General features: G+C 43.3%; 1 protein-coding gene across 1 annotated transcript in view; it reads right to left on the reverse strand.

The window, feature by feature from the left end:
• Positions 1–1,037: 1,037 nt before the first annotated feature.
• bsna (bassoon presynaptic cytomatrix protein a) overlaps positions 1,038–19,131 on the reverse strand; it is a 122,061-nt gene continuing 103,967 nt past the window's right edge. The window contains exons 12-17 of the mRNA XM_070910281.1: positions 12,104–14,615; positions 10,671–11,171; positions 7,096–7,418; positions 3,387–3,480; positions 1,893–2,024; positions 1,038–1,078 (exon numbers count right to left, since the gene is read on the reverse strand). Of these exons, the coding sequence (XP_070766382.1) occupies positions 1,038–1,078; positions 1,893–2,024; positions 3,387–3,480; positions 7,096–7,418; positions 10,671–11,171; positions 12,104–14,615 (3,603 nt within the window). The remainder of the gene's footprint in view (positions 1,079–1,892; positions 2,025–3,386; positions 3,481–7,095; positions 7,419–10,670; positions 11,172–12,103; positions 14,616–19,131) is intronic.

Genomic DNA, 19,131 nt, shown 5'->3' on the forward strand with positions numbered 1-19,131 from the left:
TGCCTCATGTCAGCTGAAGCCTGTCGTAAACCCACATTTTCAAATCTCAAACGACAAACTCCCATATGACAGGAATGTGCTGTTGAACTAAATTCTGGGAAAAGGCGCAAAGGTTTCTGTTGCAACCAAACATGCAATTTCAACCACTGCAGCAGCTGATCAGCTACCTTAGTTGATGGTGAGTTAATCAGTGAAAACAGCTGATGAATAAAAACCTGCAGACTGTTGGCCGTCCACAATTCCTGGCCTGAAACTGTGGAAGAAGTTTAGAATGACTTACTAAGATTTACAGTGTTTGCAGGCTAAATGACAATTTATGTACTCACCAGTATGCTCAGCTCTCTTCACCGTTCCCCTCTTTCGCTTTTCTTCTTCTCTCTCTTTCAGTAAAACAAAAGCTGTGGGAACTTGACAGGTTTTTCTGGTACAAGGCCTCATGACTTCGTCATTTGTCATTTACATAGTCCTGGAAATATATGGATACATTCAGTCAGTTTCAATAATATTCTTTTTTAATTCCATGTTAGATAAGCCAACATGTCAAAACTTGTGTGCATGGCTGTTTCAGCAGTGGGCAGCATAGTAAGTGGTCCATGGTCTGTGGTTCTCTACGACATTCGTCTTTGCTTCCCAGGTGTAATGTAGCGAGTCTAGTAAATAATAGGGATGGTTAACGCTGCACAGTGATTACAGACTCAAGCGTATTCTGCGTGACAGTGAGCATGCGTGACAACAGCAGTAGCGTACAATTTATGTATGTTCCCAACTTCATGAATATATCAAAGCTTGGAAACTGAGAACACTCGCTCTGACTGGTCATTAAACATTACATCAGGTAACCCCATTTCTGCGGTGTTGTTTTGCATTGCCCCGTTCCAGGTTCCAGTGCACAGACTATGGGAAACATGATAGGGGGGAGATTGGAAAGCCTTTCCGGTCCATGCGGTAACTCGTACTGTGCTTTTGACTTCACTGGGTTACATTGGGTACCATAGGAGAAAGGAATGAAAGAAAAGATGTACCTTAATCTTAGCACCTCAGAAGAAAGAGGTGAACTTCTTGCCAAAGCCGGAGATAGCTGGAGGAAAGTGGACAAGAAAAAGAGGTTAAATAGATGTGAACTGAGGGACTTAGTAGTAAAACTTGAACACGTCAATAAGGTACAATTATTTGTTTGCATTCCTAATGATGAGGTTGTTTGCTTTTTACTGGGCAGTACATACAATACATTAGAAGGCATGTCATTTTTTTTGTTTGGTTGATGTGTAACTTGAAAGCACTCCAGTGAGTTACTATTAATACAGTGACTTTGTAATGTACATGGTTATTACATGGATGTGGCAGTCGCTTTATTTTTGTAGTTGTTTTGCATTTCTTTGTAGTAATTTTGCATCTCTTTGAAGTTGCTTTGTGTCTCTCTGTAGTTGTTTTGTGTCTCTTTGTAGTCAATTTGTATCCATTTGTAGTCATTTTGCATCTCTTTGTAGTTGTTTTGTAGCTTTGCTATACTTTCTCTATAGTAAGTAAATGGGTAACTTTATTTATAAAGAGCAGAACATCACATAGTGCTTCACAAAAGAAATAAGGCAACTGACATAAATACAGACACAGGAAGATAAAAACACCATAAAATAGAAGTAAATTCAAATAAGAGTAAAATCAAAAATTATACAAAGGCAAGTCTAAACAGTTAGGTTTTTAAAGGTGTCCACAGTGTCCAAGTCCAAAGGCAGAGAGTTACAAAGTTTAGGAGCCAAATCCTCAAAAGCATAGTCTCCTTTACTTTTAATTTTCATTCTTTTTAAGTGACTCTTAAACTTAAACGACTATTAATATGGTGATGATTAACAGTAATAGTTTATACTATGGCCAAATCACATGTTTACATGTACCTTCTCCCAGTTTGCCGGCCTGCTCAGCAGCTCCTCCAGGCAGGATCTTGGACAACATGCCATCTCCCTCCATGCCAGGCTGACCTGCTGCTGCACTGCCAATACCTCCTGGCCTCGGAGCTGCTTTGGAGCCTGGACAGAAAAACAGAGAGAGGAAGAGAGCATGACAGGATAGAGGAGAGAGAAAGACAAGGGGCAAGGAAAAGGCAGAGAATGATCCAGAGGACAAGAGGAATCAGTATCTGTATCTGTAATGTGTCGTCCTTTCGTCGCGCTAGTTCTGCCTATTCAGCCACCTACCTGCCCCCATCTTGTTGTAGCCTTCAGTCATTACTTGAGATCTCCTCCCTGTTTGTTATCTAACTAACTAACTTACTTGCTTCACTAAGTCATCAGTGGCAGACAAACTACTTACCAACAAACCTTCACTAAAGGACTCACTACACAGTGATCCTTTAACTAAAGATGAACTGTGAAGCCCACTTGCCAAAAAGAGCATTGATATCGGACAATTCTGCAAAACCCTGGATTACATTAAATTATTATTCCTAAAAAAATCTAAAATAAGATTCAGCACAATACTTATGATCAATTATTAGATTTTTCATTTAGCAAGTGATTAATAAGCAACATTATTTAGGGCCCATTCAGGTGAACCACCGATAACACACGCAATAAGAATTTGAGACTAGCAACTACAGTATAGTTAAAGTATGGTTAAGCAACTAAAAAACACTTGGTTAAAGTTAGGGAAAGGTCTATGCCCATTGAAACTGCTTGTTTTGTCCAACAAATCTCTCCAAAACAGAAAGGTAATTAGAATATTCAGAAGAATCCATCAAATATTCATACAAGAGTAGTTGGAACCAGAGATTTTTTTTTCTTTTTTGCTTAAAAATGATTTAAACGATTCATCAATTATGAAAATGGTTGCCTATGATATGTTGCCTTTGATCAACAGATATGTTGATCAAATAAACGTATCATTTCAGTTCTAGAGAGACTATCGTCCTGGCACAATATACCATGAAAAAACACCATTTACTGTTGGTAAAATGCGACGTGAGAACCATCCATGTACCTACCACACTGCATAAGAGACAGACTACTTGTTGCATCAGCGTTGCATTTTGGTATTGGATAGTATTTTGAAGTATTTTGCAGAATTTTTCAATATGAACATATAACCTTCATGCTTTCCCACCTACCTACATATTAAGTCACTGCCTACCTACTCAGTAACAAATTAACTGAACTACTTAATACCAAATTAACTAACTAACTCACTACGTAATGACTTGGCACACTCAGGCTGATCTGCTGCCATGAAGTGAAAACCCTCCCGTGTGCTTTCCACTGCGGGATTATCTGCAGATTAATCAGAGATCAGATGAGACGGCACACGCCGATTACATAATATAGACACAGTGGTTCGCAGCTGGCAAGACGTGGGAGTGGGTGGGAGTCTTTGAGTGTGTGATGATTATATTGTACCTATGCCTGTGAGTGGGGGCTGTGCGGCTTTTGTGGCCATGACAGGCACTGCCTTGGCTCCAATAGCTGTTACCGGAGGCGTGTCGATCTTGGCCTGTAGTGAAAGAGAGAGGGGGTTTATGAGAAGTTGAAACAGCAGGAATGACCGTGGAGAAAATAGTACATATTGTTGGAGATTGAAAACAGCGGTGGAGAAAATAGCTCTTAAATATTCACAATTGTAGCATTAATACCACCAAAAAATGCATAGGCCTAAATACAAATTGATACAAACTGTAGTAGATGACACTCAACTTTGCCTATCAATAGTATATATAATCAATATTTACACTATAAAACATAATTTAATTCACGTCAAATTCATCTCGGGGCACCACTATTGAAAAAAGGAAAAAGAAGAAGAAGACCTAGTCTTGACTGTAATACTTCATACAGAAAAACCACATAATAATCAAGTTCTTTAATAATAAAAGGTTTATTACTACTAACTACATGCACAACTATAACTACTAAACATACTGTGGATAAAACTTTAATATGGACTCTTAGTTCTTTCCAGGCGGTCATATCCTGAAACTTTACTTTTAACTATTAAGTTATAACCTACGGCACTTGCTACAAAGCTTAATTGGCACAATTGGAACAGGTACTGCTGTCAGGTTGATAACATGGAACAGTCGTTATACAGTGGTACAGTAAAGGCATTAAGAATTTTCAAGACTTGTATGTGGAGGGGGTGCTTGCTGATTTTTCTTATATATCATCCACATTTGGACAACTTCCATCCCATCTTTTCAGATACCTTTTAAACAAGACACTGTACCTCTACAATTTTTTCCCAGCTTTCCATCACTTCCCACAAAACAACCATGGATCTGCTTCCTTTGAATCCTAACCAAAGAGCATTACTTTCTAAAATTTTATATCTCCCTCATTTCATTTAAAGATAGTGATACAATTAAAGCAAAAACTAAATGGGAACAGGAGCTCGGGATGAAGTTAAATAGCACATGGTGGGAGGCAGCCATAGACAGGGTGTATACTTCCACATCCTATACTCGACTCATAGGGGTCATCTTCCAAATCTAGGCTTTCAGGAATGTATCCAGATGTTGTAGATAAATGCAGTGGATGTCATAACACTCCCTGCAATCTAAGTAATATGTTTTTTCTATGTCCAGCACTACATAACTATTGGGACGTGTTTTTTTTAAAACTATGTCCTCAGTACTCAACTTGCAACAATGTCCACTGATGGCAATTTCTGGAACCCCTAATGAAACATTTGCTCTTAACTCTAAACAAAACAAATAATTGCATTCACATCTCTCATAGCCAGACATATCATATTATTACACTGAAACTCTGCCAAGAGTCTACATCCCCTACATGTTTAGTAATCTTATTGTGTAATGTTATTCTTGGTCTATTTCTATTCTATTTTTCTATTCTATTTTATTTTTGTTCTCTCTCGGTGATACTGGAAAAACTGTAAAATATACTGTCACATCCGGGCAGCTATCTTCTGGGCCCACCCGCAGAGGCAAATGGCATGAAAGGCAGAGCCAAGAGCAGATCTGCGTCCAAAACAAGACTGACTAGAGGCAAGCACCAACCTCTGGGTCTGAAAAGTGAAGCCAAAGCCGAATTGCCTTAAACCTACATTCTTTCTAACGGCCAGCAGGGGGCTAACCCTACTTACAGTAACCCTACTTTTCACTTGATTTATTACCTCATAATATTGCAATGGACACAAGAGTGTAAATGAATGAGTTTGCAGACTGAATAATAAGCATATGACAAATTCAATTTACTGTATACGGCTTTCTCTCAGAGCTTTTCCTCAACAGAGCTTTCAGAATAATTTAGTAAGACAAATTCCTCCAATTTGATATTAGACCAAATGAATTATTTGCTTTACCATTGATAGCACAACAATGCAGCAATGGTAAATGGTAAATGGTAAATGATCTCACTTATATAGCACTTTTCAACCTTCACAGTTCCAAAAGCGCTTTACAGCTAAGTCTCATTCACACATTCACACACCGATGGCGACCGAGCTGCCATGCAAGGTGCTGGTCTCCATCAGGAGCAACTTAGGGTTCAGTGTCTTGCTCAAGGACACTTCGACATGGCGGGGGCAGCCCGGGATCAAACCCCCAACCCGCTCTAACCAGCTTTACCTCCCGTGCGACAGTGCCAACCACTGCGCCACCATATGAAGATTGTGAACACCTTTCAGCAGTGAAACCACATCATTAATAATTATGGGATATTCATAATCGACAGTGGCTTTATGAACTTCATTCTCAACACATTCATATATTTGCCAGAGACAGAATGAATCAGAATGTTCATGTTAAACATCATAATCAGATTTTTTGACCCCAATAGCAGATACATTTAGACTTACATGGATTTATGATAATGGAGTAAATGCAGGGTGGAATAGATTTTTGCAGGGAGACATTTTGAGTGCCAATTTCTTGTGTAGCAGACAGTGAATCAGCTGCAGTTGTAATCAATTATCAGCCTCTGTGCTAATTGCAGTGTTAGATAAGGCCTTCCAACAAAGGCACAGCAGAATATAAATAAACCATCTGAACTGGGAGGAGATGGACCAGCCCTTATCTCTGGGAGCATGAAGGGGATGGGAAAGCAAGAGTCCACAAGGATAAAGTCATATCCACAAAAACACAGAGCAATTTGCAAATAAGCATAACTTAGTCTGTAAAAACGTATTTCAATTTCACATAAAAGTGATACAGGTTTTACAAATGTAAAAAGTTTCACCCCCAAAAAATGTATAAAGTCATATTTACGCATTTGTGGATCCATTTGTACATGATTCAATTCAATTTAATTTTCAAATTAGCTTTATTTATATAGCATCAAATCACAACAAAAGTTATCTCTTGACACTTTACATATAGTGGAGAGCTGCTCCTCTGCTCCTATAGCTGGACTGCTACAGTAACCTTCGTTTCCTCTTTCTCACAGCAGTAGGCTTTATTTTGTTCCCAGCCTTCATCTCCTCATGGAGAATGTCAGGTATTCTACCGTGAGGTGCCACTGGGGCCATTACACGTGGCGCAGTGGCTGCTGATGGAACCCTGATTGTTTTATGTTGTGAAGTGGGTGTGTGTTTGTGCTTGTGGTACTGGACGGACCCAGTGAAGCATAGACTATATCCTGCGTCACCCTTATTACACTAGTGCCCTTAGAGGGCGAAGAACATTAGTTACATATTGTAACTCCAGGTTCAGAGTATAGACGCAGCCCTCACTGGTTCCTTAAATAGCTGAAGAAAAAGCTGTTTTTGGGGGCCGATTGACTGGTCTCAGTCCAATTCATACACAAGGTGAGACCATGATGAGGCCCAATGTGTTCATGATTAAATTGTTTACTAGAGAACATTATTGTTTACAAGAGCACAAAGTTCTTCATAGATCTAGATTCTCATTTTTGCTCTTAAAGTGCACCAGATTGATGCATTTAACTTTAAAATGTACAAACTTTTCTTCTGGGGGAGCATGCTCCTGGACCTCTCTAGAGCCTCTAGAGAGGTCCAGGAGCATGGGGGGTCCCCCCCCCCCCCCCCACACACACATATAACAAATCCCAATTTAACCCCTGATCATATCATCTCTGTATCATTCTCATTTTCTATTTCTTTCAACTACTAGTCTTTCCTCTCTGTACTCACCATGGTGGCGGGGATGGTTCCTGCTGGACCTGTCTGCCTGGCCTGCCCCATGGGTCCACCTGCTGGTCCCATCTGCCCTGGCTTGGCTTGCCCCTGCCCCATGCCTTGTCCCTGGGCTGGGGGCTGCTGCTGAGGGCCGGTGGTTGCTGCGGCACCAGGCTGCCCTGGCCTGGCCGCTGATGTCTGGGCTTGTTGTTGGAGCTGGGTCCTCTGTCCTGGAGCCCCGTCTGTCTGGGAACTTGGAACACTCTGTCGCACTGATCCCGTAGGCCCACCAGCAGGGCCCTGAGCCCGGGCAGAGCTGCTGCCAGACCTAGAGGAGCCTGGGTGGAGGGAGGGAGGGTGGAATTTTTTATTTTTTTTATGTAAAGTTTGCACTCACTGTTCCAAAATGGTTTCATCTTACCTCAAGAACTAGAAAAAGGTAAATGAAAGGACATGAATTCAGCAGTCAACTTTTACAACAGATACTATAAAACAAAAAAAAAAGATAGAATATCAGCAGTACTCTGAACCCTGCAGGCTTTTACATGCTGTCAAAATGCAGGGAATGATTGTCAGCCCACAGTAATCATGTGCGCCAGAAGGATTCAGTTGATACATCTGTGATCTTCGCGTCATCTGTTCCTTGTCTTATGTGAGCAGTTCCAAGGTAGAATATCTCGACTGATAAGCTCCAGTCAGTGAGGTCTAACTTCCAATCAGATTATTTCTGCCGCCAGATCACACCTGCCTCAGAGAAAGTTCTGATCTTGTAAAACTAAAACTCCAATCGGCTGATTAAGGAACTGCAGTATTTATTTTACAGTAAGGCATTTCAGATTTTAATGTATTGTTTACAATAGCAATTAACGGGGGAAGCAGGAATGCAAGAGAGGACGACAAAAGAGCAAAGATCAAACAAGCAATTTAATGAGTACACTGCTAAGGACACAGCCACACTGCTGGGAGAAAACATTTCCTTTGACAAGTTACACTTGATATAGTTCATTAAAAACTGTTGAACCCTGAGATTACAGTTGTTAGGAAAAGAGCATCAAACTCAGTCTGAACAACAGGGGATATTAAATACTTCTGCCTCAGACCTAAGGATCTTATCCAAGGATCACAGCTTATTATTGCTCCAATAATAATTTGAGGGCCTACCATAGTCTAGTAATGTAGTTAGTTTAGCTCTGTGGGATACATGTGACATTCATTCCATATGGTTTGTGGACACACAATGTGTGCAGTTAAGTAGTTAAATAAGATTTAGCTCAGAATCTGAAATCAGAATCAGAAATACTTTATTGATTTCCGGGGGGGGATTTTAGAAAAGCTTTTAGACTAGCTCACTGATCCGTAACATTAGATCATTAATGAAAAAAAGAAACTAACTTTTCTTTAAATTGGGATGCAAGTACTTTAATGAGTGAGGGTAAAGGGACTTAAAGCAACATTATGTAACTATTTTACCTTAAAATAACAGCTTCAGAATAATTTAGATGGTACACTGACTTGTAATATGAAGAATGGTGTCACTTTCATTCATACTCTGCGCCCTGAACGCCTGTTCCTCCATAGTTCCTGCACTATGTAACTTGCTTGAGTGGGTGCGATCTCCCGCGAGAAGTGTGTAACGGTATTACGGCATACGTCACACATGGGTCTAGCTCGGTATTCTCTGTACGGACATCATGACAGGAGAAAAGAGACTGAAGAAGACGTTGGCGGAGGAAGCTAAGGAGGGAAAAAGAGGGAGTGACCGAGCAAGAGAGCCTTCTTGCTGGTGGACTAGTAAGTAATGCTATAATGCTTGATGTTTGGCTGTGTCAGCAAAGTTGTCAACTACCTAGTTTTTGATCATAAGCCAAGTCAGCCCACCAAATCCAAATCCTTCAGCTTATCAACAAATGCACCAGTACAGCTGTCCATGAGGGTGAGCTGCACTCCGAAAACTGTTGGGGCACCAAGGCGCATAAAATACCAATTCTCGCATAATGTTGCTTTAATGTGGTTTTGACTTGGTAAATCCAGCAGCGCTCACCCCCTTACAATAAGCTAAACTAAACTAGCTAAAACATACTCATGACTGAGTGAGTGTGTGTCCTATAATAATACCACATCAAAATTTACTGATGTGAAATATGGAGTACCTCAGGGTTCTGTTGCTGGCCCTCTGCTTTTCTCTCTTTATATTTCAACCTCTTCGCCAAATTACGGAGTCATGGAATAAATTTCCATGGCAGATAATTTCCTGCTTCTAAATTCTGGTAAAATTGAGATGCTGGTCATTGCTCATCAGAGGCAACCATAACTCCGTAACATAGTTAAAATTCTGTCTTTTCTGTCCATGCCCCCCCCCTGTTTTGGGGAGTTTTTCCTTATCTGAATCAAGGGTCTAAAGTTAGAGGATGTCATATGGTGTACAGATTGTAAAGCCACTTTGACATGTGAATTTCAAATACGCAGGGGTGGAAGTAATATCCGTTACCGAGTAAGAACAAAACTCACAGGAAAAAGTCCCGTTTGTGTGTGAGAAAGGAAAAAAAAGAAAAGTGGTAAATCAGTAGCTGCAGCAGAGAAGAAGCTGCTGGTGTGTCTGTGGCGGGGAGGGCAGAGCTCCATGTCCATAGTAGTGATGGGAATTACGGCTCTTTTTAGTGAGCCGGATCATTTGGCTCAGCTCACCAAGAAGAGCCGGCTCTTTTGGCTCCCAAACGGCTCTTCATTTTACCACTTATACCTTTTATAATTCAGCCAAATTTAGCGCTGTTTTGACTTATGATTTGTATGTGTACACATATATCACTTAAATTATTCAATACATCTTTGTACTGAAGTATTCAAAAGTAAAAATTACATTTTCTAATATTGTAGGAAAGCTTCACTGGTTAGGAAATTTGTGAACAATATGGGGTGTCTTGTCAGGACACGGGAGGCAGGGATATGCTTTAAATGGTATATTTCTGAAGCATGCACTTTAAAGGCAGATGCACAGGCACTTAATAGAAATCGCTACAGTAGGTGTGGTTTTGCTGTCATTGATGCACACGAACTGTATTAAACGAGCTCAATCAGCTGTTTTGCCGTCTCCGTGGATGAGAAGTGGGAAAACGAAACTTAACTCTGCCTGCAGACTGGTGCGAGCCGTGTGCAGACAACGGGGTAAGCATCATTGTCCGAGCCTTTGGCATAAATATCAATAATCGTCATATCATTCTGCCTTGTATTACTTTACAACAAAAAAAACCGGCTTGGTAGCGGACGGGAGCCGGTTCCCATCGCTCACTTAAAAGAGCTGGCTCTTTGAACCCGCTCGTTCGCGACCGACACATCACTAGTCCATAGAGGTGACAGTCAGCACTCAGCTGACAGCTGTACACAAAATGCACAACAATGCAATAAAATTAAGGATGATGTCATGATGGGTTATGGTTAGGATTAGCATTATTGCATCTTTGCATAACCTTTACCTTCATTGAGGTCTTTCTGCAGTTTCTGACAATCCTTGTCATAGCTGTGACCGCAGAGCATTCATTCAGCTCAAAACATAGAATGCTATACTATGTCAGGTGTAAGTACCCTGTATGTACCTGGTGGTTGGCCCTGCATATCCACTGGCTGCTGGGACTTGCTGCGTGAGGAGCGCTGTTGGTCCCCCTGTCTGGAGGAGCGCTGGCTGTGGTGGTGCCCAGATGAATCACGGGAGTAGTCTGAAGAGTGGTACCCTCCGGACCTTGACTCACCACGTCTTCCTGAAGATGAGGATCGTCCTGAAGGGTCGTGGCGCATTGATGGATCTTTGGGGTGCCCCTTAGATGATCTTGAGGACCTTGGCTCATCTGAATGACGTGACGATGACGAATGTCGGCCAGAGCTGCCATGGTGCCGGTGGTCACGGGATGAAGAGTGTCGCCCTCCATGGCCATACTCATCCTGGGGCCACAGGTCCTCCTCAGGAGGTTCATCGTAATCATGGTAGGTGTGTTTGACACTGTGCCGGCTCCTCCCGGATGAGTGGCTGCTGCCATAGTGTCGAGAACTGGAGCGTGGCTTCTCAAACCAGTCAGTTTCTTCTTGTCCCAGATGGTAGGCTTTGGAAACCGAGAGCAGATCACAGTCAATCTCCATGTCGTTTGGAGACAGCGGCATGCAGGCTGAGAGAAGGAAGGAGACAGGAAGAAGACCAACCACATGCAAAAGAAAAGTATAGGAGGGAGAAAACACAGAAAGAAAGAAAATAAGAAAATAAAAGCAAAGGTTTTACATCCATGCAGAATACACTTCACAAATTACAAGACAATACAAACAGGATCAAACAAACACTGCAAAACTGTCCGCTTTGGCAGCTGTTTTTGCGCTCAAATGTTTCAGCTTCAAATTTAAAGCCAATTACATGGAGGAAAATGTATGCAGCACAAACATACTTTAAACAACTGCCTTGCAAAGAGCATTTGAATCTTCTTTCTTTTTTAGATTACTGATGCTATTAGTATGGGTTAATTGTTGTAGTGAGACAATAATACTGGCCCTCTTTGAAATAAAATATTTAAATATAGAACTGATAGTGAGCGACTGTTTTGCAGTGCAGACAAATAATTAATCTATTAAAACACATGTATATAAAACGTCAATGCCAAAGACATAATTAAAGATAAAACCCTGTAAAGAAAAATACAATGCATCTGTGTCGTGCAAAGAAGACCTTTCCAGTGAACCAGAGTGTAGCGAACGAAGAAAACGGCCACGCCGAAGAACCATGCGAGTATTGGACAGACAGACGACTGGACGAACAGGCGGAAGGACGGACAAGGCAGGCAGACAGACAGACAGCAGTCCACTGACTGAGAGCTCCAAGTGACTTTCAGGAAGAAGAAAACATCAGCATGCAACGGCTATCTCTCTCTTTTTACTTTCTCTTTCTCTTTGCTAAGCCTATCCTCTGAGTGGGTGGGGGACGTGTAGATAAATGGTGGGGGCGGTAGTAGGTAATAAGACTGTGTGGGCATTCAGCTCCCACAATTACCTTCACTGTCTGACACAGCACAATGATAATCGTCTATAATGTATGTATCATCCGATTTGTAGACATGTGTCCGGGGAAGGTCCCGTATGTGGTCTTGTACATCTGGCAGTGAGTGGCTGGAACCATAGTGGCCATAATAGTAATGATATCTACTGCTGCGACTGTCGTACGGGTCAGGACCTAAGCTTGATGATCGCCCAGAACCCATGAACCTCCCCAAGGGACTGAGTGGGCTCCCCTCTTCAGAGCACTGCTGAGTTGGGTGGCGCCCCCGGCTGTAGCCAGATCTGTAGGAGCGGTCGTCCCTCTCATAGGATCGGCTGCGATACCCAGGGTAGTCCCTGGCTGAGATCTTGTCCATCCCGTAGCCGGTGGAACGGGAGCGGCCGGTGGAGGTGTAGTAAATCCGATCGTCCTCCTCCACCATTGGACCGTAGTATCGACTACCATGAGTAGTGCCACTGCCAGCCTCGTAAGCACTCCTCTTGAAGCCGTAATCCTCAATCAGCTGGCGCCCTCTAATGTGAGAGGAGGGGTAAGCCCCACCTGTCGCTGAGGAATAGGAGGCCAGGTCTGCCTCCACATCCCGAGCCTCCTCAATGGGGGAAAACTTCGAAATTTTTTGCTCCATATTCCCCAGTTTTCTGTGCTTGCTGCGCTTTGAGGACATTACAGCAGGAGCCAGAAGGCTTCTGGAGGATGACAAAGGTTTCTGTACCCCAGTGCGAATGCTGCCATGTTTGTAGTCATAGTCATAGTAATAGGGGGATCCCCCACCCATGCTAGCGCTCACGCTGCTGCCCCCTAGAGGTCCGTGCCTGTAGCTGCTCTTACCCCTGCCGTGGTGGTCGTACAGCTCTTCCTGCATCGCTGCTTCCTCTTCAGGTGCCCTGCCGTACGAGGAGCTGCCAGTTCCCCCACGCGTCGAGCTGCCAATGGTGCTGCTGTGGCCATGGATGTCGCCCGGGTAGCGCCCACTGCCGCCATGATGCATCATGTCCCCTGTCATCGTGCCCAGCCCGTCTTTTGCCGTCAGCTCGCTTACATCATCAATCATCATGTAGTTCCTTGGGATGTTTTGCTCTAAGCCAGGAGCCCCATACATCCCATCTGCAGTGCTGTAAGTGGAGGGACTGTCTACTGAGTGCCCGTAGGCATGGGAAACTGCAGAAGTGTACTGTCCATAAGAACTGGCTGTGGTGGTGGTGTAGCCATAAGTGTTAGCAGTGGTTGTGGTGTACTGGCCATATGAATTAGCTGAGGTTGAAGTATACTGACCATAAGTGCTTGCTGGCATGGTAGAGTACCCACCATAGCTGCTGGACACTGGTGCTGAGCCATAGGGCCCATAGGAGCTGGCCATGGTTGTCGATGGTTGTCCAGTGTACTGACCATAAGAGGGGGCTCCACTGGAATAGGTAGCATCCTGGGCTGTGGTGGTGACCACAACTGTGGGGTTGCTGATCGTCTCGTAGTTGGTGGGCATCTTGTGCTCCAGATCGGCTAGCGAAGTCTGCCTTGGTCTTCCAGGGTGGACTGTCAGGATATCAGCTTGGGACTGCCCAAGATATGGGGTGGTCTGGCTGGGGTAGGAGGACACAGCGCTGGGATAGGGCGAGCTGTGGGTGGGGTATGGGGGCTGACCGGGTGGTGCAGGCCCAAAACCTGTATGCCCTGGCTGGGGCTGAGGTTGAGGTGCAACTGGTAACCCCATGTCTGTCTGGGGGTATGGGGGCTGAATTTGGGGATAGGTGTGGGAAGGGTAGGAGGTTTGAGACTGGTAAGAGACTGGTCCTGGAGGGGGGACATGGCTCTGGAGGGGCGTGGGCTGTGGCAGTGCCTGTGACTGAGACACTGTTGGATAGGGAGGCTGGTGGAATGTTGAAGACTGGTACGACAAACTTGATTGCTGAGTTGGTGCAGCCGGTTGGCTCTGGGGGTACTGACAGGAGAGGAAGGAAGAGGTAGGTGGGTACTGGGCTGCTGTGTTGAGATCGCTGGTGAACTGGCTGAGAGGGGCAGTGCTTGGCCTGGTTGACAGTAGCCCATTGGTCTCATGTGATGCAGCTGCCGCTGCTAAACGTAGGTTATTCAACTCACTATCAGACATATAGTCCCTAGTGTCCCCCATACACCTCAGGTACGCAATATCCCTCCTCTCCCTCTCCTTGACCAGTGTCTCTTTCCTTTGGTGGATCCCCAGCTCTAGGTATCTCAGTTTGGCATCAATCTCTTTCTCTTCCTCCTCCAGTTCAGCTTGCTGTTTTCTCAGTTTGGTCGACTCTTGCTCCACGGCCTTTAGCTCGTGGGTGAGGTCTTTGAGGAGGCTGGCTTTGGCAGCCAGGCCAGACCTGGAGCTGGGCTTGAGGCTGGGCACGGAGGGCAGGTAGACCTGTTGGAGGGCAGGCGTCATCATGGGCAGGTGAGCTGATGCAGTGGTTTCGTCCGGAGGAGGGCTGGGCAGGGTTCGCTTGACTTTACGGAGCAGTGAGCTCTGCTGTAGGGCTGCCAGCTGGAGAGAGAGAGAAAGAGAGAGAGAGAGAGAGAGAGAGAGAGAGGGATGGATGGGAGAGCAGAAAAATAAGGGGAGACAAAGATGCATGGGAAGAGAGGGAGTGTGGAGAGGAATCAATATGATACGACGATGGGCAAGTTAAATGGAGAGGGATGGGAGATGGACAGGGACATGGGAGGGTAAGAGGCAAAGGAGGCAGATGAAAAAAGAAAGAGACAGGATTAAAGAGAGTGAAGGATGAAGAGAGAAAAGTGTAAGAAGAATGGGGAAGAGAGAGAGGGAGAGGAGGTAAGGAGAATAGGAGAAGAGAGGTAGTGAGCATAAGTAGAGGAGTGAGCAGGCGGTAAAGAGGCATGTAGGGAATGTAAGGTGAAAAAGAAAAGAAAAGGACAAAGATGTAGAGAAGAAAGGAGAGGTGGCAGAGGGAGATTCACAGAGAGGGTTCACGGTGGAAGGAGAAAGTTGATGGAGGTGGGAGGACAGACAATGTGCACAACAAATGAATAGAACAGGAGGAAGAGGAGGGGGGAACTCAAAAAGACAAAAAGGTCAAGGAACAGAACAAACAAGGAGAGGATGCAACGATATAATACAAGGGAGACAAAGGAGAAACATATAGACACAGAGACAAGGACAACAGGAAACAAGAGTGGAGCTTATGTTAGAGGACATAAAAAACATTAAAATTAGTGGCAATCTATCGACTACATTGAATGCAAATGCATTTTTTTAACGCTGTGTTCATTGTAGACCCTCACTAAGATGGTCTGAAAAAGGGGGACTTGATCTGCTTCAAACTGAACCCTAGTGCAGTCACTTTGTGGTAATAATGTATCATGGAACAACAAAATAACTGCAACTTGCAAATGGCAAGGAATAAATCTCCCTTCAGTTGTGGATTGGGATTGCCTGATATCAGACAGAATTGTCAACTCGTTTCACTCCATTTCAGTCTGACACTGCCTCTACCCTAACCGATTTTCATGAGGGAGGGGGATTCGATTTTTCCCTTACCAATCACTAGACATCAACGTATCCATCTGAATTTTGGCAACACTTGATAAGAGGCGTAGTCCCCACCCATGGTGCTGATTGGCTAATCGTTAGCCCCCCCCCCGCGGCGCTCATTGGATCGATCGCTTTTCAACCGAAAAACTGCTGTTTTATGTCACGATGCCAGACCAGAAGCAGTCCAGAAGAGTGGGCGGATTCAAAGGTCTGGACCGAGGCAAGGATTGGGAGGTTGGCAGCATGAATTTACGGCCAGTATATAATGCTATTGAGTTGGTATGGACCTAAAACCATAAGGGATGTTACCAACGACTAGTTGAATCCACGTCTTGTTGAATTTATGCTGTTCTGGAGACAAAATGGGGTTCTAGCACTTCAGCAGGTATACACAATAAAGCAGCCACAGAGGTTGCTTTGTACATTATTTCCATATGCTGTTTCTTGTCTTTGCAAATGACACATGGTTTGCTTCCTGAGCCTGAGCTTTTAAACTTCAGATCTTCAGACCAAGCCTATGGCACCACGGGTTCTACTTTAAAACCCAAGAGAAACACAAAGAACAAAAGACAAGAATTTGTATGTATTTGATGATCATTTTAGCTGTATATTTTAACTGCATAATATGCAACTGACGAAATACTGAATATGTGTGGACTGCCAATTCTCCCATGAAAACCGGCCAAGCACTGTCTTGTTCAAATGAGTCAATGTTTTCCTGTGGCTATTCAATATCATGAATGACATGAATGTCAGAATGAATTGGTTCACCTTTTTAAAGTGTAAATACTGTTCCCCTACAACACACGTTAACTGCATTTTTCAATTTAGAAATAGATCACTCTGTGTGTCATGTGTTGTTCATCATGTCAATCTGTGTGGGGACGACAACATAAAAAAGGTAAATCCCCATGGAGACATATTCCCAACACAATAGAGAATATACTGGGGTTGTTTAGCACAACATTCACATAATAACTACTATTGATGAGGGAGGATGGGCCATTGTAAAGAAAATAAATATAGCCATGTTTAAATTTTTGATAGATTTTTGATTTTTAGACTTTATTTAACTTGAATTGTCTCTTTATTGCTTTTATTACTTGTGTTTTTTATATTACTAGAATTGGTTTTTACCGATTTCATTTTTTTCCAGTCAACTGTTTTTGTTTGTAGGTTTTGAAAAGTGGTGCATGAATCAGGATAGTTATTATTTGTATTCATTTTTCTAGGGGTTGTTAGTGGCAACTGGTAAGAAACCCAATAGGAATTGTTTACACATATCCGCTAACCTGGGAAAGATACAAATAGGTTGTTTGAACTATGTGAGGAATTTCAATATATATTTGTCTAACCAGTGAATCAATCATAATTTGTAACAGGAAGTAAGTTGCAAATTGAAATGCCAATTCTGACACGTAGGATGAATGTGAGTGTGGGTCGACTCTTCGTCTCCTTTTCCTCTCCTGAGGACAATAAGAAAAGCACAGGCCTGTGATGCAAAGAACACCGGATGACGTGTATCAATTGTATTTTTACTAATTTTCTATGCATAGATATATGTATATATATATAGATAGATATATGCATGTGTTCATTTTAGGTGTAACCTGTGTTGAGAGGATAAATTACACTACCTATCAGGTAGGGTTGGGCGATTTGACGGTATATACCCTGCGACCGTAGAAATGTGTCCACCGGTGGAGATTTGGCAATATCGCTTCCACCGCGGGGCTCTCTGCTATATATTCGGGGCTGGATTCTCGTGTGAGATTGCAATTCTTGCGTGATCTCGCGTATTCAGCTGCCTTGCAAGGTCATGTGCTTTGGGCAGTGGGACTGCCTGCTTACCACATTCTTACGTGACGTGAGAGCGACAGTTGGCGGCAGTAATGCACCTCTGGTTTACCAACCGCAGCAGAAAAAGAGAGTGACAAGAAGACATGGAGATGGAGAGTGAAACTGTAAATACAGAGCAATAAGTATGGTATGGTTCTCAAAATCTCAACATGGCGCTGCACTAGTGGCACCGTCAAGTTTTTCTCCTCTTTACTATTTTCTCTTACTTTGTTACTTTCTTTAGTTTGTTAACTTTTTAAACTTTGCAAATTTCCCCGCTGAGGGATTCATAAAGGATTATCTTATGTTATGGTTATTTTAAACCATCTCTAAATTGAATTTAAAGAACGATGACTGTAAACTATCGTGATATCTACCATTGCTGTGACATAAAAGTGATAGAAGATTTAGGCCATATCGCCCAGCCCTACTATCAGGTATTACTCAGTGACGGATTTCTGGGGATTGGTTTTGGTATCTTCCAGTAGCCGAAAAGGCCAAGCCTTCAAACATGGGAGAATCAGACGCGTAAACATTATTTATTAGAAAGAAAGTGTATTAGACAGGAGTGACTTAGTGATGGGAGGTGAAAAGATTCACACCATTGGCACTGGACACCGCCCCCACTTGACAGAGACTATAAAGGACCCAAGGATCACTCTCTCGCATTTGCCTCTTCTCTTCCTTTTCCTCTTCTTTTGTTCCTTTTCTCTCCTTCTTCTTTTCTTTTATCTTCATACTCTAACGCCTTCTTGCCACTGAACATGCTGAAGGCTGACATGTAGCAAACTCTGCTAGTGCTAGCACTCCTAAGTTGTTGTCTCCAGCCTGTGCAACGTCCGTGTTCTAACACTACAAAAGTTCTACCTGTAACCACTCTGAATTCAACGAACACCTGACAAACACTGCCATCAGTCACACCCAGCCAAGTGGTGGGTGGGGAGGGGCCTCAACATCCAGTTGCCCTGGGAAAGCCAGAGTGGTCCACAAGAGAGAGGGACTAGGCCGAGCCGCCTCCTGGGATTGATCACACCTGGGAATACCAGAGAACTCTGGGGAGTGGTCCACACGTGAATCTGTGCTGATCATCTGCTTGTCCCCCTCCCTTGGCCATCTGACCAGGTGACCCTTTACATTTACATACATAGAGCTTAAGAGCGAGGTTACAAGTAAGGTCTCCCATAAATATAGAAACTGTCTTATCTCATTTCTCTTTTACTGCCCAATAATCTCTCAGCTGCTGAATGGTGCTTTAATTCAATTTAACTGGTTAATGTTAAGGTTTTCAATCACTTGGATGGTTTCATTTGTTCCCCCAAGTTAATCCATTTTGCCAGGATATAGTTAATTGCTTTATCTGGTGCCTTCCTTCACCAGAGGTTTCTATAATAAAGGCCCTGAAGACCTCATGAAAGCTCAACATTGGATTCAACTTTGTATTCCACTGTCGTGGCAGCTATTGTTTCATAAGAGTAGGTGTCACTTATTTCAAGTTGGGAATGGGGTGGACTTAATAAAGTCTGTATGCCCTAACAGATGTACAAAACAAGACAATAGTAACATCTGAAAATCCACAACAAAGGAAATTAGTCATCATAGCATTCACATGAAATATTCATAGCTCTCACGAAAAAAAACTGGGGCAAAGTGGAATGAAAGGAATGGT

The sequence above is a fragment of the Enoplosus armatus genome, chromosome 8 (assembly GCF_043641665.1).
Source record: "Enoplosus armatus isolate fEnoArm2 chromosome 8, fEnoArm2.hap1, whole genome shotgun sequence".
Lineage (NCBI taxonomy): Eukaryota > Metazoa > Chordata > Actinopteri > Centrarchiformes > Enoplosidae > Enoplosus > Enoplosus armatus.